A 25,007-nucleotide genomic window follows, 5' to 3' on the forward strand; every position below is an offset into this window, starting at 1 on the left:
TTTCACAAAAAATAATTGAATATCAATTCAATAAAAATTTAATTAATTTTATTGTAATATCATCTCAAATCTCTTTATTTATTCTTATAAACACAATAGCAAATATGGTTTCATTTACTACGTGTAACAATCACGAAAACCTAAGACAACAATAGCGAAGTTAAGCTCCTACTCCTTTCACTTTACACTGTTTATCATTAAATTTCCGGAGTACTTTCTAAAATAAACAAAATTATTGAAATATTATATTATATTATATTAGGATACTCTACTAAAATTAAATCACATAATTTGACGTCGTCGTAACATTTATGGTAATATTTTTCTTTGTACTATAAGGCTGTGCCATGGGGCTTCTACAAACTTTTGACATACATCAAGGATAAATATAATAATCCTCCTCTGTACGTTACCGAAAATGGTTATGCTACGACTACGGGTCTGGAAGATAATGACCGGGTCGAGTACTACGTAACCTATCTTGATGCACTATTGGATGCTGTTGAAGAGGGATGTGATATTAGAGGTTACACTGCGTGGTCTCTGATGGACAACTTTGAATGGAGGGCGGGATACACGTAAGCTCGATTTTTTTAAGTGCTTTGTTTTTTGTTTTTGCAATCTCGGTGGCTCAGCGGTGGCCCACCGAACAATGGTTTTGTTCGGTAGGCGCTCGTTGAGGAGGTTCCGGGTTCGATACCCAGTAGAATCAATATGGGACATCAAGTTTCATTTGATTCTGGTCTGGGTGTTTTGAGTAGTACCCCGGAGTGATTTTCGTTGGGTACTGACATTTTAGGAAATTCTCTGGTTTAAATCCAGGTAATAGGTGTGATTATCTGGCACGATATGTTTTATGCTAAATAGCGCTTGGAACGCCTGGAACGTTTCATTTTTTTTTAATAGCACTTCGCACTAGGTAAACCTGTATCGCGGGTGCCATGGACACACACATAGACAACCACAAATTACACCCAAACTCACGCTCACTCACTCACTAATAATTCCGATGCGTTATACATATACAATACGTACATAGTATCTACATGTTCATTATATACATGTGCGTACATAGTTTAGCCTTAATGGGTAAAGAAATGTAAGCGTCGGAAAACCGCGAATACATCGAAATATTAGAGTATTTGCTCATTTGTGTGTGTGTGTGTGTGTAAAGTGACCACCTACAATGAAATATTTAGCGTAACTACCGACATTGTAGGTTAAAGTTATTATTATAGGTATTGATAAGTAAGCAGTGTAACTACAATGAAAGGATCTCCGAATTAGATTTTAGTTTTATTCAATGTACAATTATTCAATAAACACGTATATTATTATTGTACTCAACAAGAGTGACAAATTAGTAAACAAATAAGACAACGATGAACGCGAATTTACATTTATTTTATTATTTTAAGTTTTCTTTTTAACAGACAGAGATTCGGCCTGTACGAAGTAGACTTCGAGAGCCCGGAACGCACACGCACTCCACGTAAGTCTGCCTTTGTTATGAAAGAGATCGCGCGCACGCACAAGCTGGATCCCTACTACGAGCCGGATACCACAGTCATGACTATCGACAGACGTTGAAGACTATATATATCGTTTTACATTGCAAACGTAAAGCCCAAACAGGCATATTATATATAATGTTCCTAGTGATGATATAAATAACATACCACTTCATCCATTTCCTAATAAGCGTGTTTAATGATTAGTTAATAACGGTTACAAAGTTATGGTTTGAAAAAAAATATTTTAAAGAGAGAGGATCATATTGGTCTTTTAATTTTACCCTTCTCCTTAGCACTTTATCTGTACCTAATAACCTCTATCTAAATTGAGCTCCTTAGTCAACGGGGAGTCGCTGGCTCTCTGTGTATGTTCTACCGTCGTTATAATAGGGAGGGCACAGAGGAACTTTTGGAACTGGTGCCACCGTCTCGTTTCCACCATCCCACCTCCCGCCAAATGAGTAGCGCTCATGTCTACATCTTAAACGCCTAGCATTCTAAGACCACGCGGGCATCACGTTCGTTTCTTCATTAAGCCTGCAAGATGAATGATCATTCTCCTGAAATATTTCCTTTGCGCTATGACATGGGGTTCTTCAAAAAGCGTGTCCACAGTGCTCTCAAAGGCTGGCAGCTATAGGCAGCGCATCCGATGTTGCGGATGTTCGTGGATTCAAGCGGTTCGTTTGCTCGTTTGCTTCCTTCTTTACATAAAAAACCTAAGTACATGACTGAGATTAATGTGTACCTACAAAATGTCATATAATTTTATTATAATTTTACCTTAAAACCCTTAAAACCTGATTAGAGACCTGTGGCCTGTACAAGCAATACCTCTCGCAAACGGCGAAGAAAAACATCATGATGAAACCTACACCAGGAAATCAATATAAAACAGAATCATTATCTATAAACTAATACTAAGAGATCCAGTAACAAATCCAATCAGTCGGCCAGTCCCGGCGCTCCATCCCATGTAACGCCCGGGTGCAATCAATAACCTGGCGCCCTCTAGTAGGCACGCGATCTATGGTATGGTTACAGTTATATTTTCCCCAGTGATCGCAAATTTTGGTGAAAATAGTGCAATTATAAATGATGTTGAGAAGAACAAGTCGTGCGCCTCATGGTAAGCTACACTACTGTGCATAACAGTTTCATTGCCACTAAGAGCTTTAAATCGCAAAGACCTGAGGGAGAGGCACTGCTACAGCGCCCGTCACCCTGAGACTTAAGTTGACAAGTCCTATGTGCATGTAATTTCACCAGTACCCTTATCCTTCCAAACCGGAACACAGTGATGCTGACATTACTGCTTGGCGGCAGAAATAGGTAAGGTGGGCAGTACGTCTCTGGACAAACTCTTTCACAAGGAGCTCTACTGCTACTAAATGCTAGATTTGTCTTAACATAAATTAGAAATTATCAGAAATTCTTCGAGTGAGGTATGATGTGATTATAAAAAGAAACCGACCAAGTGGCAGTAGAAATAGCATACCGAAGATTTTGTACCTTACATGAAGTATGATGAAGGTTTAAAAATTATTTTATTTTAGATTTTTTGTCGAGATATAAATACCATATTAGTATAAAGATGTGATGTGCATGTGAATGACGCACTGTCAAATGCGATTTATTGCTCAAATTTTAATATAGTGTGATTCTATGATTTACATCGTGTAAACATGTGGATAAGAATTTAAAATATTATTTTGAACTCCTTTGATTTTGGTTATTTTATAATAATAATAATAATAACGTGCACACGCCCGTAACCCCACACTAGGGAAACCCAGTATCGTGGATGCCGTGGACAGACACATAGGCAATCACAAATTACACCTTAACTCACGAGAGAAATAAATGAAGGCTATATAAAAAAAGGCTATATAAAAATTTCTCCCGGCCCGGGAATCAAATCCGGGACATGTGTGCGTGGCAATGCAGTATGGTAACTGTTCGGCCACAGATGTAGTTACAAATTTGATAGGTGTAATTAGAGATGGTATGTACAAAAATAATATAATTAAGCCAGTTCCAGACTTGCGTGCAATTCGCATCGCTAACATGTGCATAATATTTTAGTTCGAACGGTCAACGGAAATGGACACTATAGCATCCTAAGTAGCAGTAGAGGTCCTCGTGAAAGACTTCGTCCAGGAAGTACTGCCAGCTTATCTATTTCTGCCGCCAAGCGGTAATGTGAGCATTAATGCATTCTGGTTTTGAAGGGTAAAGGTGCTTGTGAAATTACAGGCGCTTGTAAGTCATGTCTCTGGGTGACGGGCGCAGCGACAGTATCTCGCAGATATTTGAGATTTAAAAGTGGATGGTACAACTGTTATGGACACGCGTGTCAATTTATTCGTCCGGTCACTTGGTAATACAAAAAAAGGTTACTCTGAGCACCCTTTATCAGAAGAAATATCGACTCTATTTTGAAAAAAATGAGGGAAAGCTGTAGGACCTCAAGTTTCTGTAAATGTACCAACTCGTAGTTTAACAAATGAAATTGTTATTGAAAGTCAGTTATAGCTCTTATTATGGTCACGTGTTAATTATCATTGTCACTGAATGTGACCTGAACTATTATTAATTGCTTAATAACATTGAAATCGTCAGACACCGGCCTTTGTCCTTGATTAAAGCGAGTAAGATTGTTTTTGTTTTTAACTTTTGTTTTTACTTTTGAGTAAATGGAATTTGATTCCAGCAAATTTCGATGCATGGAGGGATCAGGGGGAGACCTTTTCCCAGCATTGGGATACATCAGGCTAATTGTAATTTTATCAAAAAACACTGGTTCTATGTACGCATGTTGAGAGCGGAATCCCTTTCGATTATACGAAGAAATGAAACATATAGCTAAGGACACGTTATATCACAAAAAACTGCTCTTCGTGCTTATCACGCTTATGTAGCCTCTAATTTACGATATGGACTGCTCTGGGGAAATGCTGCTGCAACATATATAATGCCACTATTTAAAACCCAGAAGAAATGTGTCAGCGCCATAGCAGAAACATGTCAGCACCATGTTTGGTGTGGGTCAGCGAGAGTGTTATGTACTCTCTGAAATTTCATTATAAGGTTTCCTTTTTACCATTTAGGTTCGAAACTCTTAAAAAATGCTTATGATAATTCATATCAGACTGATAAAAAGATTATCAGAAAAGATGAACTGCTATATATACGTTCGCAAGATTCGAACACTCGATATAAACAGGTGACACAGCAGTATGTTTCGCACGTTGGGGTTATTGTGAGTATACACTATTTTACATTAGGTATTGTCATATTTAGCGCAACTGGTAGCGTTTTGAAAGAAAATAAACATTGTGTGAATATTTTCATCATTGTACTTTTTGAATGTAATTCTTCGTTCTTACATTTTTTAAGCATGCTCAATCATCCACTTTTACCTATTACACAGATTATATATATATTATATCTCTAACGGCATATTAAAAGTCGTTATATATGGTTACGTAGTCACATATCTAAGTACTTATATAGTAGAAACAATTTCTTAATCTTTTTTTAACACTTAGTGTACTGGTGTCATGCCTCGCGCTGACGACGTCTAATTCATTTGGAAAACGACAGCAAGTGAGATATTTCCCTAATGGATTCCTGTTCGGAACCTCAACTGCTTCTTATCAAGTCGAAGGCGCTTGGGACGAAGATGGTATGTTTTTAAGAAGAATGAATTACTTTTACTAAGCACATGCTATTGATTTAATTAGGCTTTATTTTATTCACACACGCCTATGATATAGAATTAAGGTTTCTATACAAAAAAATCTTGTTTCCAATTGATAAAACGAACGCCCCATTAATTTACTAGTTTGGTGCAACAAAGGCGGACAACGAAAAAAAAAATTTTTCAAATGTTTCTCATTGTTTTAAAGTAATAATACCACCTGAATCTTTTAGCTAAATCATGGAATAAATGAATAATAAAGTATATAAGAGTCATATTATAAATATTAAAAAATATAAGGCTTTTATACTTTATTTTAAATTTTCTCGAATCTCACTTTTACATGATACGCCCTTGTGACACCCAATGCTTCAATTGGCACGGGACCCGAGCGATAATGTATATCTAGGCAGATGTTATTGAGTGTGTAATTGTTCCTTTATAGGTCGAACGCCAAGTATTTGGGATACTATAAGCCATGCGCGACCATGCTTAATTAGTGAATGCCATAATGGAGATGTCGCTGCTGATACTTACCATTTATACAAAAGAGACGTCGAAATGATGAGAGAACTTAACCTTGATTTCTACAGGCTCTCAATATCGTGGTCTAGATTACTACCAACAAGTTTCTCCGACAATATAAATGAAAAAGCTGTGGAATTCTATAGTAATTGGTTGGACGAAATTCGTAAATATAACATGGAACCCATGGTCACATTGTATCACTGGGATTTGCCGCAGAAACTGCAAGACATGGGAGGGTGGACCAATCCCCACATAGTCGACTGGTTTGTGGACTATGCGCGAATTGTCTTCGAACAATTCGGTGACCAAGTAAACATCTGGATTACTTTCAATGAGCCTCGTGAAATTTGCCATCAAGGTTACGGCTCTGGTGCAATGGCCCCGTTGCTTAAAATACCAGGCGTAGCAGAATATATGTGCGCGAAAAATTTATTATTAGCTCACGCCAAAACCTATCACATGTACAATAAGGAGTTCAGATCTTCGAAAAGAGGAACGATTGGTATTTCCTTAAGCGCTAGTTGGAATGAACCTGAATCTCAAGAACACGCCGAAGCCGCCGAAGACTCAGCAGCTTTTGAGGTAAAATTTAACATAGTTAGAAATGACTATATTGAACACTTATTTGTACGTTATATTTTATGTAATTTTACCTTTTAGTGGGGCATTTACGCCCACCCTATTTTCTCGGATACAGGAGATTATCCACAAGTATTAAAGGAAAAAGTAGCGGCTAAAAGCGCCGCCCAAGGTTATTCAAGATCCAGATTACACGAACTATCTCCAGAAGAAATAGAACTCATTAGAGGCACATCAGACTTTTTTGGACTGAATCATTATAGTACCAACATTATATATAGAAATGAATCTGTTTATACCATGCATGAAATTCCCTCCATATATGATGATCAAGAAACTGCAGCTTACAAACTTGCTGAATGGAAATCTAGTGCGGCAGACTGGTTAAAGGTACCGATACACTTTTTGAATTATTTTTTTTTTTCATTTATTCATAAGATCACAGGCCACGTTTATTGAGTGGATTTCGAGAACTATTTAACTTAGGCTCTTAAAAACTGTATTTTCGCTTCTTGTACAGTGTAACGACTGATTTTTGTCATAGTCCTTGAAATTTTTTTTAACGCACACACTCATAGCTCCGCATTAACGATGTATCGCAGGTGCAAGTTGTACTCAAACTCACGAGGAAAATACATGTAAGCTATACAAATATTTCTCCCGGCCCGGGAATCGAACCTCTGCGTGACAGTCCGGCATGGTAACCGTCTGGCCACGGAGACAGTTTATTTGGAAGTGAAGTAAACTAATTAATAAAGCATTTAAGTCTAAAAGATCGTCTGGTATCTATTTATTTATTCGTAAAGGATGTAATAGCAAAATTGCACGTACCTGTACCTTCCACATTTCGCCGTGAATCATGGTGTGCACTTCATTATTCGTCATTGATTGCACATTAAACCAATCACTGTAGTAACTCAAAATTGTGGAATTGAGAAAACACTTGAAAATTTAAAAGAATACTGAAAGGATCATATTATTCGTAACAAGATTCTTGCGAATAATGTGATTGTTTTTATATGTACATAACATTTAGTATTTATAAACGAGAATATAAATATTGATTGGTTTCATTTAGAAATTCACAACTTTGAGTTACGACAATTTGGTGTATTTTAAGACTCGACTGGTATGAAACAAAAGTTTTTTTTGTTTTTGTGTTTGTTTGAAACATTTTACTTTTTCCAATAAGGAAGTGCCATGGGGCTTCTACAAACTCTTGACATACATCAGAGAGAAATACAACAACCCTCCTGTCTATGTCACTGAAAATGGCTTTGCTACGACTGGGGGTCTGGAAGATAACGACCGGGTCGAGTACTACTTAAATTATCTTGATGCACTGTTGGACGCTGTTGAAGAGGGATCTGATATTAGAGGATACACTGCATGGTCTCTGATGGATAACTTTGAATGGAGAGCGGGATACACGTAAGTTTGATTTTTTTCATTATTTCATTTGTTCTACCTGCCTTGAATTCTGAAAAAAAAAACCAAGTATCAGAAAAACTTCGATAATCGACAGAATGCTGTATCTGTCACACGACCTCATTTTTAAATAGTCTATATTAGAATTTATAGAAATGGCCACTGTAATTGTGTGCTTAGTGTACATTTTGTATTCTAGCCGTTACATCCGTGTAACCTGAATAACGTTATAACGCTATCTGCTTATAAGTCGCTTTTTATATGAAAATTTATATAGAGCAAAATATAGGCACTTGGAACTGTTTTTCATAATATCTAGTGCCGGGACAAACAAGTCGTGCGCCTGATGGTAAGCTACACGCCAGTCCACAATAGTTGCAGTGCCAATCAGAGCTTTAAATCGCAAAGATCTGAGGCGCACTGCTGCTGCGCCCGTCACCCTGAGACATAAGTTGATAAGTTCCATGTAAGTGCATGTTATGACGAGTCGCTTACCACCAGGCGCACGACTTGTTCGTAATAAATCTATAGGGTGATTCGATAGTTGTTTTTAAAGGAAAAAGATACATATTTTGTTTCTATGTTACATTTAGGTATCCCTGTTGAGTGTCAGGAAAAATTAGATAAAACAATGATAGGACTTTAGTATGAGACTTTACATTTGTTAATTTAAATTTTATTTGTAACAGACAAAAATTCGGTTTGTATGAAGTAGACTTCGAGAGCCCGGAACGCACACGCACTCCGCGTAAATCAGCCTTTGTTATGAAAGAAATCGCGCGCACGCACAAATTGGATCCCTACTACGAGCCGGATACCACGGTCATGACTATTGACGAAGGACATTGAAGACTATGATATAATGTAAACATTGCATGCATTCTCTCAAACGGACATAATTAGGTATATTATTTTTACAAATACTCGTATTATAAAAACGTAAATAGTACAAAATTAATATACTACTTCGTAAAGTTCCTGATGATCAGTCAACAATGGTTACACAATTCAGTTTTAATAAATCTATGTTTATTATGGTTGTAATAAGTAAATAAGATTAAAAAGAGATTTTATTTGTTTATGAATTGGTTGCAAAATTAAATTAAAACAAATACAAATCTTATCCATCTTTTTAGTGCATATCCAAATCTATATCGCTTACGATTGAACGGTTCAAAGTTCAAAGGGTCAAGCTTGATGTGCTTGATGTGTCTTTTTTAACAGCAATAGTACAAATAGTACAAAAGTAATGGCAAGTTTTGTAGTACTAATAATTATGTGTGTTATTTTAGTTATATTTATCGAAGATAAAATATATCCTGTAGTATATCGTGGTCTTAGTTTTTAAGAATAGACATGTACTCAATTGTGACACGTGTGCCAATATAACTGCACGTAATTTCTATTAACATTACCTGTTATAACGACCCACGTGCCACAATTGAGTACGTGTCTGTTCATTATTGTTCATGTACATTTCTGAGTTGCAGTAGCAGTAAAAGCTCATTCTGAACATCAACAAACCAATATCAACAGAATCAGTAACAACAAAACCAATACCAATATATCCTGTATCAACCGCAATCAGCTAGATGATGAAATGATGAAAATATTATCACAATAGATTCACAGCTATATAAATGCACGTTTGAACATTGGAAATACTCTTGGGACAAAAACAATTCGCACAGTAATATGTTTCGAACGGTCCGGTTATTATGAGTACATAGAGTAATTATTTACTGTTGTTAAGCACAAGTTTTACTCTTTCTTTAGAGTAATGTCAACAACATGTTGTTTAATTTGATAAACTTAGCAGATCACCACTATTATTAAAAAAAAAATGGATAGAAGTACAGTATGTGAACAACAAATGCATTTTTGCTAATTGGAGTTTTACTATATACTCTACAACATTCACTTTTACATATTGCACTTTACACATACATACATTACATATTCAACTATCTTTTTACGCGTAGAGCTCTGTTGTCATTCTTCGCTCTGACATTTTCTAATTCAGCTCAAAAGTGACAGGAAGTGAGACAGTTCCCTAACAGCTTCCAGAAGCTTGATTTTGATTCAAATAGGAATCTATCCGATCGGGTAGTCTCCTTCCTATTCCTACTATATCTTTCTAATTTGTGAATGAAATCAACTATTGTTCCGATTAGAAATGTTAAAAGCTTCCGATCGGCCAGTTGTGAATCGCAATTATACTCCTCGACTAGGAAAGGACACAGTTTCCGATCGGGAGAGGCAATCAAAATCAAGCTGCTGTTCGGAACTTTCATCAACGAACCTCTTGAAGTATGTCATCACGGTTACGGAGTTCAAGAACTTTCGAGGTAAAATTTAATAATAGTGGTAATATATTAAAACTAATTACTTCCTATTTTTATACGAGTGTTTCCCTTTTGAGTGGGGCATCTACATCCACCATATCTTTTCGGAAAGTGTGTGTGTGTGTGTGTGTGTGTGTGTGTGTGTGTGTGTGTGTGTGTGTGTGTGTGTGTGTGTTTGTGTGTGTGTGTGCGTGTTGGCGTGCGTGTATTTGTTTGACAAAACAAATATACGCGATTAAATTAAAATATTAAAGAAAAAATTAAATCCGGAAAAATTGTTTCATTTCCTATGTGAAACAACCGCGAAAACCTAAGAACTCGATTGCCATGACCTTAACAAAAATAATAATAACTACAACAACTATGTGCCACACAACCACCCTAATTACTTAGTCTCAAATTAGGATTTTACTGTACTATGAGTACCAAAGCAACGAATTCAATTTCGTAACCGTCATCCAGAACTCCTAGAAACAATTTAGAACGTCTTATTTCGTAATACGGACAATGGCACATGAGACTAGACATTTTTGTTCGAAAATCGCCTTCAGTGCAACGGAACAAGATACGTCAACGTGTAGGTTGATGTGCTGGAGTGTGTACATTCGAAATTTTGACTTTCTGTGAATCGGACGATCATATCTAGTGCCCACGTTGCTAACTATTACCCCCACCAGGTTGTAAATAACAAAAAATAATAATAAAAATACTAAAAATCCCCCATGTTGTTTGGATGACCTCAGACAAAACTATATATTATATAAAAATGGATACCTGTGCTCGTATCGTGACCGATAGTAGCAACACCATTATCATCTGAAATTTGTTCCTCGCCACCACTCTTCAAATAGTTTGCCTTTTAATCTTCATACATCAAGAGATGGCACAAACAAGTTCAAGTGGCTTATGAAACATATTTCCGATAACATACAATACATTAGTACAAAAATGTAACTACTCTCTTTTTTAGTGTTCGAGTAGGTTACTTAAGAAAATTATGAATTTGTATGAGAACGATCGGTTGTTTCGAAAGTAAATAAGAGATTTATTCACATCATGACTACTGAACGACGATTTGGATGAAAGCTTAAAAAATAAAAATACGCTTTGCTGTATTGCAGACTATAAATAAGTGACGCAACTTTTCGAATGCAATTTTCAGAAGCTCGACAACGAAGTTATAAAAACAATATATAGATTTATCTTATGACCTACAGAAATGTATTATCGCAAGAAATATAGGCTGTCGTTAGAAAAAAATGAGCGAAAATTGTAGGAGTCAGGCAGGCAGGCAGGTAGATGTACTCGTAGTATAACAAATACAATTGTTATTGAAAAGTCAGTCACAGCTCTTCTTGAGTACGAGTACTTGAGTACATTCAGTCATAGCACTGAATGTACTCTACATTAATTGCTTAATAACTTTGAAATAATCAGCAATCAGAACTCTATTTAAGAGAGCAAGATTACAATTTTTATTATTATACCAATATTATAGTAACGAGATGAATAAGTTGTGCGCCTGATGATAAACGAACTATGACGCTTATCCATGACAGTGCAGTGTCACTCAGAGTTTTAAATCGCAAAGATCTGAGGGGTACTATCGTTGCTCTCGACACTCTGGGACTGGTGCTGTCCAATGCAAGACCAAGACGAGACTAATCCCAATCTAGGGCTTGATCTCGCGTCGGTACACCTGGTCTTAGTATTGGTCTTGGCATTGCACACTCTACTTGCACACGCAACTCTTTCAATTATCTATTGCTACTTATTAAATTCTGACTACAATCTTCGTTACTCATGTCAAATGTTATTACTTGCTCGACTCGCAGCGAAGCTTAATTGCAAATAAACAAATCTCAAATAAATCTCCTATTCATAAGTAGAGACAAGTGCCGAAAAGTGGGTAAAGAAAGTTTCAGCTTCTTTGATAAAAATAATGATTCGTTGGAAGATTAAAAACTGAAGAGACAACTTGATTACAATTTTATACAAGCTATTGTATGCCTACTTTACTAAAATGTACATAAATAATATGTGTATCGTGTGCCTCTTTTGATTGAATTAATGTACGTTGGTACGGTAAGCAGTATTTATGTAGTACGTAGAGTACTGCAGAAATTGGTATACAGGATGTAACGAATATGCGAAATAATACCTACTTGACCTAACGCCTGCACCTTGGACTGTTTGTCGTGTTCGTTGCGGACATTAACGCATGATCAAGCTAAACGCATCTATTCCACACGAAGCGCTGCAGAGACTTTTATGAGTGGTGTTTTTACTTTTATTTAAATTAATTATTCTTTGTTGCGATTTTGGAAACTTGGGTTTTTGAAAACGAGGCACCTATCCCACTGCGGCATCTATCCTGGTTTTACTCTAGTAATAATTTGTAAGATAATCAGTGGTGATAAACAGACTCTGAAATTTGATTACAGGTATTAGGGTTCCTTTTTAACCGACTCCAAAAAAGGAGGAGGTGTAGGTTTTATTTTTTTAATTTTTTTTAATGTACGTATGTTACGCGATAACTCCGGTATGTGTGAACCGATTTTCATGGTTCTTTTTTTGTTGGAAAGAGGGTACCTCCATAGTGGTCGTATTTCATTTTGAAGAAAATCATCCACCTCTAAGGGTGGCTGATCACGCATGAACATTCATTTTTATAATATAGCGCCTAAATTTTACTTAAGGAGCAATTATTTTAATAGTTGGTTTTGCTTTTCTCCAATTCAAGACTTTTTTCTCTCTCAATATACTTTGAGTAATGAGAACCGATTTTTATTATCTTCTGTGTCAAGTCCTGTGTATTGGCGAACTAGGGGCTATTTCAATAAAAGTTGGCAAATAGATGTAATTCCACGTACTTTAGAGATCGGTTTTTTTAGTACTGAGATTATTACCATTTAAGTTCAAAGTCGTGAAAGAAAAATGTTTTATCAGACTGATAAAAAATTATCAAAAAAGATGACCTGCTATAAATACGTACGTAAGATTCGAACACTAGATATAAACAGGTGACACGGCAGTATGTTTCGAACGTTGGGGTTACTGTGAGTATATAATATTTTATATTATGTATTGTTATATTTAGCTCTGGAACCTTTTTAAAAAAAGTTAAAAAGGTAGTGCTTATAAGTATATCATATTAACGTAATGGGCCCTCGCCTGTAAAAAAAATTTCTTATAATCATATGATTCCATCGACGAATACGTCACGGCATTAAAGTTACTCAGTCGGTTGTGTGAATTCGAGAACCTTGGAGAAGGTCTCATCTGTGGCAGAATTGTGTATGGTGTCAACGACAGTAAAGCCCGCTATCGGTTGCGCTGGTGGACGCAGTGAGTGGCAGTGTATGCGATGCCCGTGCGCACCAGCCAGTTGCGGGATGTATTGTCATAATTTAGCTCAATTGGTACCGTTTTTGAAAAAAAATCAAAGTAGTATTATCTTAGGTAAATGTAATAGGCCCACGACTATAAAAAAAAATTGCTGTTCCATAATAAACTACTTCGACACACAGTCGACAACTAATAAATATTATTATTATTATTATTATTCATTGACTTACTAAGTCAATGTTATTATTATTATTATTATTATTATTATTATTATTATTATTATTATTATTATTATTATTATTATTATTATTATTATTATTTTCCAATTCTTAAATTTGTATTCCAAGGTTGCCTGAAAGAAATTGCTCCTTAGATATATGCATTAGCTTATTGTTTGGTACTTAGGTTACTGTACTGTGTTGTTATAATTTTACAATGTGCAATAAAGGTTTAAAGGTTTTTATTATTTATTTAATTTTATTTATTTCATTCTTTAGTTTTTCAAATATGCAATCAATTTTATCTCATAGGAACACATTTTTGTCTCTATCGGCACATGAAAAGTGGTAAATGTTTAAACAGTCACGTATCTACGTAAAGAATAGAAGAATTTCACCGTCTTTCTTTTTATCGCTTAGTGTACTGGTGACATTCCTCACGCAGACGACGTCTGATTCACTTGAAAAACGGCAGCAAGTGAGGTATTTCCCTAATGGATTCCTGTTCGGAAGCTCAACTGCTTCTTATCAAGTTGAAGGCGCTTGGAACGAAGATGGTATGTTGTGAAGAAGAATGAATTATGTCCATTGAGCACATACACTTGCTTACTTAATGAAACTTTATTTGATTCACACACGCCTAGACTTAAGTCGAGACGCCTAAGAGTTAAGATTTCTACCTATACAGAAAAATCTTAACTCCAATTGGCACGGGACCCGAGCGATAAGGTATATGTAGACCGGTGTTGGGCGTTAATCAATTAAATTTCAATCAGAAATTCAATCAGATTAAAAAATCAATTCAATCGGTTTTCTCAATTCATTCAATTTGGTTGGGGGGCCGGTTGAGCGTCCGTCTGGGGGGCCGGTTGGGGGGCCGGTTGGGGGGCCGGTTGGGGGGCCGGTTGGGGCGGACAGGTGTGAGTGACCCATCTCCTAACCCACCCCCTAACCCACCCCCTAACCCACCCCCTAACCCACCTCCTAACCCAACCCCTAACCCAACCCCTAACCCACCTACTAAACACAACCCACCCGCTCACACGCTGACCCACCCGCGGACCTAATCCACCCTAACCCACCCCCTAATCCACCCCCTGACTCACCCCCTAACCCACCTCCTAACCTACCCCTAACTTACCCCTGACCCCCCAACCCACGCCCTAACCCACACACATTCTATCCCCTAACCCACCCCTTACCCACACTCTAACCCACCTCCAGACTCACGCCCTAACTCACCCCCTGAAAAACCCCTAGCCAGAACAATTAAATTTTGCCCAACACTGATGTAGACGTTAGTAGGTGTTATTGAGTGCATGTGTGTAATTTTTATTTACAGGTCGAACGCCAAGTATTTGGGATACTATAAGCCATGCCCGACCATGTTTGATTAGTGAATGCCATAATGGAGATGTCGCTGCTGATACTTACCATTTGTACAAAAGAGACGTCGAGATGATGAGAGAACTTAACCTTGATTTCTACAGGCTCTCAATATCGTGGTCTAGATTATTACCGACAAGTTTCCCCGACAACATAAATGAAAAGGCTGTGGAATTCTATAGGAATTGGTTGGACGAAATTCATAAATACAACATCGAACCCATGGTCACTTTGTATCACTGGGATTTGCCGCAGAAACTGCAAGACATGGGAGGATGGACCAATCCCTACATAATCGACTGGTTTGTGGACTATGCGAGGGTTGTCTTCGAACAATTCGGTGACCAAGTAAACATGTGGCTTACTTTCAATGAGCCTCGTGAAATTTGTCATCAAGGTTACGGATCTGGTACTATGGCCCCGTTGCTTAAAATACCAGGCGTAGCAGAATATATATGCGCGAAAAATTTATTATTAGCTCACGCCAAAACCTATCACATGTACGATAAGGAATTCAGGTCTTTGAAAAGAGGAACGATTGGTATCTCCTTCAGCGCTAGTTGTAATGAACCTGAATCTCAAGAACACGCTGAAGCCGCCGAAGACTCAGCAGCTTTTGAGGTAAAATTTAGCAGAAGTAGAAATAACTATATTGAACATGACTGTTATTTGTATGTTATTTATTTTATGTAGTTTCACTTTTTAGTGGGGTATTTACGCCCACCCTATCTTCTCGGAAACAGGAGATTATCCACAAGTGATAAAGGAAAAAGTAGCAGCTAAAAGCGCCGCCCAAGGTTTTCCAAGATCCAGGTTACCCGAGCTATCTCCAGAAGAAATAGATCTCATTAAAGGCACATCCGACTTTTTTGGACTGAATCATTATAGCACTAACTTTATATATAGGAATGAATCTGTCTATAATATGTATGACGCTCCGTCTCTATATGATGATCAAGATATCGCAATATACAAGCTTGCTGAATGGAAATCTAGTGCGGCTGACTGGTTAAAGGTACTGATATACTTCAAGCATTTTATCATAAGGGCAGGTTTATTCAGTGGATTTCGAGAACTATCATTAAATGAAACTTAGGATCTCGCAAAATGTTTTTAGTTATTTTCTTCGCTGCTTTTATTGACAGTGTAACGAAATTTGCAATAAGTGATTGTGCATCCGAGCAACCGATTTTTTTTCATAACCCTTGAAATTTTGTTTGTTTAGTTTTAGTTGCAGATTAAACTGGTTTAAAAGCATTTAAGTCTAAAAGATTGATGCTTCTTTATTTATTCATATAAAATGCAATAACAAAATTGCACGCATCTGCACCTACCACTTTCCGCTGTGAATCATCGGGTCCACTTCGTTCTCGTAATATTAAATTAAACAAAATTAGTTGATCGCGTATACAAATCGCACATGAAAGCAATTAAGTAGAGTATATGAAGCCAAAAACAGTATAATACAATTTGAAAATTAAAAAAATACTTAATGGATCTTATTGCGTATAATGTGATTATTTTTATTTATACGTAATATTTAGTTATCCATTTATAAACGAGAATATAAATATTCATTCATTCATTCAGTAATTCACGCTTTGGGTTACGACAGTTTTTGGTTTCATATACTCTACTTAAGACTCGACTAGTATGAACCAAAAGTTTTATTAAGTTTTGTTTCGTTTCACAAATTACCGAAACATTTTGGTTTCTCCAATAAGGAAGTGCCATGGGGATTCTACAAACTGTTGACATACATCAGGGAGAAATACAACAACCCTCCTGTCTACGTCACTGAGAATGGTTTTACTACGACTGGGGGTATGGAAGATAATGACCGGATCGAATACTTCTTAAACTATCTTGATGCACTATTAGACGCTCTTGAAGAGGGATCTGACATTAGAGGTTACGCTGCATGGTCTCTGATGGACAATTTTGAATGGTTGAAGGGATACACGTAAGCTTGACATTTTTTAAGTACTTTATCGCCGCCTTTGAGTGAAAACCTCTCATACGCGTTTTCACATAGTTTGTTTTTAAGAAACACTTATAAGCTTCTTGATCAAATATATTGTTAAAGTAATGTAGTATCTGAAAGAGAGATAATTTCATTTATTAAAATTCTAACTACAAACATTATTGCGTTTACTATATTTTACACCACATTTTTATCTTCGTCTTGAAAAATTACATAGAAATCACATACGAGGTTTTTCACTCTAAGACGACGTTATGTCTTTATGTTTTATTGATAATCATGATGCCTCACCGGTTTTCATTGTGGACACTGGATGAGAATGTCCCGAGTTCGAGTATCTTGATGCGCTACTGGACGCTGTTGAAGAGGGCTCTGATATTAAAGAATACTGCATGCTCTGATGGATAACTTTGAATGGAGAGCGGGATATACGTAAATTAGTTTTTTTAACTATTTAATCGGTTCTAAATTTTTATTGAATTGATATTCAATTGTTTTTTGTGAAATTACTCCACTAGTTTATTATAATTATTATATATATATAATATATTATATATATTTTGTTTGTTACAGGCATAAATTTGGCTTGTATGCAGTAGACTTTGAGAGCCCGGAGCGCACACGCACTCCGCGTAAGTCAGCGTTTATTTTAAAAGAGATCGCGCGCACGCACAAGTTGAATCCCAACTACGAGCCAGATACCACAGCCATGACTATATCGACGAAGGACATTCAAGACTATGATAGCTGTATACATTGTAAACGTTGCATGCAGTTCCTTCAACCTGGCATAATTGTGTTATTTGTAGAAGTTGATCAAACGTAAATAGTGTTATGATAGTCTATTATGCATGTGAGGCTATACATAAATAAATAAATCTTAGCGAACGTGGCGTTTCATTACAATATGGTGACAGCTTTTGGATCAAATAAAATATAATAAACTGTTACTAAGTGCGTAAATCGACGAGAAAATCATTAAAAATAAAATAAATTTAAGAACAAAAATTGACCGACGTAATTTTGTTTAGAAGTTGAATATCGGTCAGTTCAGATCAAGATATTTTCAAGTTTTTGGAGTTTTATCAGAATGATCCTGTCATTTGGAACTCCAAATACCGTCTCCTATGTTAATCTTACCTTGCTAATTTGCCTACACTTGCGTTGGCCTGGGGTCTTACTATGAACTCTTATTACAGTTCAGTATAGGTTCGTAACGACAAAAAAGCGTTGTGAGATAGTGCTACACTTTATGTAGTGCTACACTTTATGTAGCACTATCTCACAACGATTCATTTTAGATCCCAAACTGAATAGTATAAGAGTTCATGGTAGGGCCCCTGGGCTCGGCCAACATGTAATGCGGGCTTTGTAGCATGAGCTGTCGTGCTAGGTGGGTAAGGTGCTATGGGTGCATTACGAAAGGGCATTTTAAAAATACATACAATGTATCGACCACGGAAGAAAGTATTGTCAGTATTGTCAGAAAGTATATGTGAAGTGATAATCTTTATGTAGCTAATTTGAGACCACGAAGCAAATTGATTGGTTCTTTTACAAATAAAGAAATTGTTAGCTCGAGTGCACACAATATGGCAATAAAAGTATGTAACATAATCTCAGTACAGAGTACTAAAAAACCGACCTCAAAAGTACGTGGAATTATGTCTATTTGCCAAGTTTTATTGAAATATCCTCTAGTTCGCCCCTACACAGGAGATAATAAAAATCGGTTCTCACTACTCAAAGTATATTGAGAGAAAAACGCCTTGAATTGGAGAATAGTAAAACTGTGGCGGCTTTAGACGCCGCCTATTATCACCGGCTGGCTGTGGCAGTATCTTTTTTTTATATTAATTTGTAATGTAATTGTAATTTGTTTTACTTCATCTTCTTCGCTGTATTTAGAAATTTTAATAAACTTATTTTCTTTAACTTTTATCACGACTTTTCATGCAAATGTTCGAGGCCGCCGAGAAATTACGTCGGGGTCACCAATTTGCGGAATTTATTGCTCCCCTAACAAACAATAAAACGGCCTCGTGAACTCTGTGAATGGCGATATAATTATTATGATTCGTGGTATCACAAAATCTTTGTATCAAACCCAGCAAACAATTTGCAATCGCTGCATGACAATATATGTAAATAAAAATCTGTCAAACATTTACGGCCACTCTCCTTGGCGACTCTCGTCCAAAGAGACTGCCACAGCCAGCCGGTGATAATAGGCGGCGTCTAAAGCCGCCACAAAACCAACCACTAAAATAATTGCTCCTTAAGTAAAATTTAGGCGCTATTTATAAAAATGAATCTTCATGCTTGAGCCACCCTTAGAGGTGAATTACTTTCTTCAAAATGACATGGGACCACAATGGAGGTAACCTTTTTCTAACAAAAAAAGAATCATGAAAATCGGTTCCCAAACATCGGAATTATCACGTAACATATATACAAAAAAAAACATACAGTCGAATTGAGAACCTCCTCCTTTTTTTGAAGTCAGTTAAAAATATCTCTTAGAATAAGAAACATTGAAAATAATTACATGTCCGCAAATGCTCTGAAAAGTTACGTGCTCTCGAACTGTTTCTATGACTTAAAGGAGTATTTCGATAGTAAAAGCATATGATATTATGTATTTAGTATAGTAAGTTAAGTTGACATAAATCTATGTGTACCTATTAGTATCTATTAATATTAGTATAGTGAGATAAGTTAATTGCAGTGTCCTTACAGGGTTTATGTTGGAATGTAACAATAGCTTTAAGACCTTTTGTACCACCAAATGATATGATTATGATTATTTATGTGGTCGTGGTATCGACGGTAGTTTATGCATATCAAAATGTACCAAATACTAGAAAGCGAGAACTACGAACGTTGTGATGGATTCTACTATCAATTGATCGTAATTTTCATAATTCAATTATTTCAATTATTTTTAATTTAATTTTTTTTTAATTAGCTTTTTTTTATTTGGTTTAATAATACTATTTATATTCTTTTAAGCTTGACATGATTGATCGATACAAATGGAAATAGTAAATTAATAATAGTAGTGTAATAATAATTTCACTAAAAAGAGACCTTACGCGAAAAAACATAAAACTTAAACAAATAAACAAAAAAAATCTAAATATAAATTCTTTGAGTTAATTGTATTAATCTACCTTTGTCATTGTTCATTAACAAAGTAGATCTAACTATTAAGAGGGAGCAGAGGAAAAATTCCTAATGTTCAATTTGATTTTAGAGGGGTATATCCACTTTAAAGTTAAAAATAAAATATTGTATGAGTAACTACACGATATATTCAAGCATAGACATTAATCAGAAACATAAAACAATAAAGTTTCCTCGATAGATAAAAATCACGAAATAACCTGTAATTTTCACATTTCGATTTATCCTCGAAATGTTACAGGTTATTAGGACAAAAATTAGATAATTAATTATATTTATGCATGATCGACAACTGTCACTACGGATTTTTTTAAATCCCTTTAGTTTCAGAGTTATTCCGCTAAAACGAATTTGGTACTTTTAATGCGCAAAATTCAACATCTCCTGTGAACTTCGGGCATATATTTGATTCACAAATTTGGGCGGAGCCAGCGTCAAAACTTTTTTGGCATGAGCTCTTAATTAATAAATTAACACGTTAATGAAGTTAACGTATTGAATTCAATACATTTATTGACTCAACCTGTATAAGGAAAACTAACACATGCCCAAGAATTAGTTCTTGTGTTGAATCCACTAGCTTCTTAGTTAAGTAGTTAAGGCTGGAACAAGTGCTAGATGACGAATTAGGGTCCTTTTAAATTAAATTCCTGATAATAATAATAGTCCAATAATCACAAAAAAATATGATTGCTAGTAGTCATTAAATAATTGAATATATTTAGCAAAACTACAATTTATTAAGCTCTTCTTACGAAATAAAATAAATTTTACAGTTACGTCCTTCAAATTGAATAAAAAGCCATTTCTCTTTACATGCAAACGTTAAAATTTATAAACATGTTGTTTATAAAATTTACACGAAAAAAATAGATAATTTATTTTCATACAGAATGTGTTGGTCACTTTTTTAACTTATATAGTTCATAGGTTAAGTGTTATTATTAAACGAGTGGACTGTGTGTATGTTTCTGAGCGGGTTTATGCCACAAAAAGTTGCTGTTTTTAATTAATTTCACTTGTGTTTGTGTTAAATATATATATATATATATATATCAAAATGTACCAAATACTAGAAAGCGAGAACTACGAACGTTGTGATGGATTCTACTATCAATTGATCGTAATTTTCATAATTCAATTATTTCAATTATTTTTAATTTAATTTATATATATTAAATATATAATACAATTTAGTTAATAAAGTACCTATTTTAATGTATATTTATTTAATCTCGCGCAAAATACGTGTCGTTACACTGTACTGTGTACTTCTAATTGTTGAAATTTCCATCAATTAAAAACAAATTATATTTATATATATTGGTCGTAATCAGTTTTATTTTTTTTATTATTAATCTAAGTGGTGTTTATTTACGTATTGTATAAAACAAATTGAATACATAATACATAAAAGTTATGCTTTCAATGACGCATAATTAATTAGTAAATATTGACGTTTGTTTAATGCATTTAAAATATAGCGAATAAAAGTATTTGTTTTAATTTTACTACTCTTTTCTACTTCTCCTTTATAGTTGAAAATAGTAATATTCGTTGTTAATTCATAGGATGTAACGATCGAATCATTGCACGATTTACCTAATACTTTCACTATTCATGCTATTACGATTTTTACCCTAAAATATTACGTAATGTTTATTTTTACGGTGGTTTATTCTCAAATGTCTCTGAGGGAAAACAACGTAGGTATAGATTGCATAAAAACACTCATGACTCTTCTGTATTCTGATTTACAACTTATCTTTATTTGACTGTGTGAGTACAAGCGAGTGGTCGATAGATGGCGTATGAAATTGTTACTATACTGCTTAGAGGTCAAATCGTCAAAGTCATTCGCGACTGTTCGAGCCTTAAGGCCCATTTAGATGGAGAGAGTTTCTCGTCTCGAAGATACGATTATTGAAAGAATATAAAAAACTTTCCTCGTCTAAACATTTGCGATTATCGACCGTCCACGTGAGCGATAATCGCCTCGCCTTTCAATATTGAACGTCTCCGTGTAAACAGAACTCGAAAGCAAAAATCGTATTTCGAGTTTCTGTGCCAGCCATTTCTACCACGAGTGCAGTGCGCGAGGGTGTTTTGATTATCTCTGCTTTTCTAAGACAAGAATAAATGGAACGAGAACGAAAAAATAATTTGTATTAAGAAATGTTTTAAAAAGTTTGAAAAAAAGAAAAAAATGTATATTTCTCTACAATGCAATGAACTTAATATTATCAGCAGTTCCAAATTTGAATGATTCTTGCGTCATTTCGATATGTCCATAGTCAATACCGCAATAATCACTGAACTCGTATGGCGATTCTCGCACTCAAAACGATTGGAACCGATTTGTACGATAATCGTATGAACTTGAAGAAATGTCATACGAGATCGTGTTTAGACAAGTCGAAAATTCGTAAGCAAGAATCTCCTTAATACATATTTCTCTGTGTAAACAGTCGAGGAGGCGATTAAGTTGCTTGCGAATCTCGTCTGACATAATCGTAGGCGTGATTTCAGTTCTTGCCAGAATGTAAACATTAAGATACGATAATCTTATGGCGATTATTGCTTACGATAATCGCCTACGAGTTTTCGTCATGAAGCGTGTGAGAAACTCTCTCCATCTAAATGGGCCTTTAAGCTAATTTGTAATCTGTTTGTATAATAAAATAAATAAATAAATAGTAGCTAACATGTTCTTATTATATTGCATGATGGCTTTACCTATAACTGCTATAGCATTAAGCATTTTGTTTTGTAATGTTAAATAATTGAATGTTATAACATATAGTGTTGGTGAAGTAAATAAATAAATAAGTAATTTTGAAAATATAGACAGTAAAAAATGGTATGAATGTTTAATTTTAAAACTAAACACCTACTTTGAAAAATTTAAGCTTAATACTAGTTCTGATCTTAATGTTAATGTTAGTGTTAATTTACAATCGGAGAATATGTAATCTCAGTACAGATTACTAAGAAAACCGACCTCAAAAGTACGTGGAATTACATATTATAATTACCAAGTTTTATTGAAATCAGTTACCGGAAAGTGCGCAAACCCGAATTCATCCCCTAGTTCGCCACTATACGGGACTTGACACAGGAGAGAATAAAAATCGGTTCTCAATACTCGATGTTTATTGCGAGAGAAAAACGCCGTGAATTTGAGAATAGCAAAATCAACCATTAAAATAATTGCTCCTTGTAATAAAATTTAGGCACTATTTCATTGACTTATTGTAAGTCAATGCACTATTTATAAAAATGAATTTCATGCGTGAACAGCCACCCTTAGAGGTGGATGATTTTCTTCAAAATGAAATGGGATCACTATGGAGGTACCTTATTTCCAACAAAAAAGAATCATGGTTTCACAAATACCGGAGTTATCGCGTAACATACATACAAAAAAAAGTACAGACAAATTGAGAACTTCCTCCTTTTTTTAAAGTCGGTTAAAAAGCACAATCGTTTTGTAAAAACTATATACCAATAATTGGGTCATGTTACGTTAACTGGATATTGTAGAAATAACAATATAAATTGCATTTTATAGTATCGGAACATGATTGTCAGTGTTTTAGGAAAAAAATGCTTGTGAATATATAGTTGGGGTTAATTTATCGTATTTATACACTTAAAATAGAAGAATACAATGTAAATATATTACAATATAATATATAACAGAAAGTTATATATTATATTGTTATATATTATATTAAAAAATAATGTCTTGTTCGTAGATGACGTTATAGCGGCTTACGTGCGCATGCTCCATCGTCGACCTTATCGTCACTTTCCATCAGGTAAGATGGAGGTAAAATGCGCACTCACATTTTACATAAAAAAGCCTAACCAAATTAAAATCCACGTGGGCTAGTTATCGTTTCACTTGTTGTTGACCACTAATTCCTCTATTAAGTCATTAATTAAATAGTTACTATTTCAGAATTATCCGAATTAGGTGATTGTACTCATATAGACTTTTGATTGCGGTTTTCCATTGCACTTTAAAAAAAAAACTCTGAAATATTCTTATCGAAATGATAAAAACATTATCACAATAGATGCTCAACTATAAACACGTGATTAACATTGGAAACACTCCTAAGACAAAAACAATTGGCCCAGCAATATGCTTCGAACGATCCGATCACTGTGAGTACCTAGAGTAATTCTTTATTTCTGTTAAGCATAACTTTAACCCTTTTTTAACGTAATGTCAACGGCAGACCACCACTGTTAAGATAAAAAATCAATTAGATTGACTTATAGTGAACAACTAATGGAAATGCATTTTTTGTTAATTGGAGTTTTATGTACTCTACAGCGGCCACTTTATCTACTCGTATACACATTTCAACTTTCTTTTTCCGTGTAGAGTTCTGTTGCCATGCCTCGTCCTGGCAACTTCTAATTCAGCTCAAAATCGACAGGAAGTGAGACAATTCCCTAACGACTTCATGTTCGGAACTTCAACAGCTTCCTATCAAGTTGAAGGCGCTTGGAATGAAGATGGTAGGTACGTTGCTAAAAAGGCTGAGAAAAGGATCTAAATATTTTTGTAAAATGCCTTTAATTAGGTTTTATAATTCTCATCTGCTTAATATTATGACGTAGAATTAGGTTTTCTTCGTAGACGAATATTTTACCAGATTGGTGCTCGAGTGATGAGATATGTGTAGACAGAAGTTATTGATAAACTACCTCTGTGGCCGAACTGTTACCATTTAAACCATTTATACCATTTAAACCATTTATTTTCACACACAT

General features: G+C 35.2%; 3 protein-coding genes across 3 annotated transcripts in view; all 3 read left to right on the plus strand.

The window, feature by feature from the left end:
• The window catches only part of LOC113233314 (lactase-phlorizin hydrolase-like), an 11,445-nt gene extending 2,501 nt beyond the window's left edge, over positions 1-8,944 (plus strand). Inside the window, exons 5-11 of the mRNA XM_026468404.1 lie at positions 340-578; positions 1,434-1,589; positions 5,066-5,202; positions 5,663-6,327; positions 6,406-6,714; positions 7,517-7,755; positions 8,442-8,944. Of these exons, the coding sequence (XP_026324189.1) occupies positions 340-578; positions 1,434-1,589; positions 5,066-5,202; positions 5,663-6,327; positions 6,406-6,714; positions 7,517-7,755; positions 8,442-8,601 (1,905 nt within the window). The 3' untranslated portion in view covers positions 8,602-8,944. The remainder of the gene's footprint in view (positions 1-339; positions 579-1,433; positions 1,590-5,065; positions 5,203-5,662; positions 6,328-6,405; positions 6,715-7,516; positions 7,756-8,441) is intronic.
• A 5,071-nt stretch (positions 8,945-14,015) lies between these two features.
• On the plus strand, positions 14,016-17,912 carry LOC113233315 (myrosinase 1-like). The gene is made up of 5 exons (XM_026468405.1): positions 14,016-14,220; positions 15,006-15,670; positions 15,756-16,064; positions 16,774-17,012; positions 17,607-17,912. Exons 1-5 carry the CDS (start codon positions 14,016-14,018, stop codon positions 17,857-17,859), a joined length of 1,671 nt encoding a protein of 556 aa, XP_026324190.1. The 3' UTR covers positions 17,860-17,912.
• A 6,425-nt stretch (positions 17,913-24,337) lies between these two features.
• The window catches only part of LOC113233316 (lactase-phlorizin hydrolase-like), a 14,885-nt gene continuing 14,215 nt past the window's right edge, over positions 24,338-25,007 (plus strand). The window contains exons 1-2 of the mRNA XM_026468406.1: positions 24,338-24,392; positions 24,616-24,752. Of these exons, the coding sequence (XP_026324191.1) occupies positions 24,370-24,392; positions 24,616-24,752 (160 nt within the window). The 5' untranslated portion in view covers positions 24,338-24,369. The remainder of the gene's footprint in view (positions 24,393-24,615; positions 24,753-25,007) is intronic.

The sequence above is a fragment of the Hyposmocoma kahamanoa genome, unplaced genomic scaffold (assembly GCF_003589595.1).
Source record: "Hyposmocoma kahamanoa isolate Upper Pololo Valley unplaced genomic scaffold, ASM358959v1 78, whole genome shotgun sequence".
Taxonomy (NCBI): Eukaryota; Metazoa; Arthropoda; class Insecta; order Lepidoptera; family Cosmopterigidae; genus Hyposmocoma; species Hyposmocoma kahamanoa.

Coding starts and splice junctions, on each gene's coding strand:
- LOC113233315 (XM_026468405.1), top strand. CDS start 14,016: ATGTTTAAACAGTCACGTATCTACGTAAAGAATAGAAGAATTTCACCG. Junction 15,671..15,755: donor AAGACTCAGCAGCTTTTGAG/GTAAAATTTAGC, acceptor TTCACTTTTTAG/TGGGGTATTTACGCCCACCC. Junction 16,065..16,773: donor GTGCGGCTGACTGGTTAAAG/GTACTGATATAC, acceptor TTCTCCAATAAG/GAAGTGCCATGGGGATTCTA.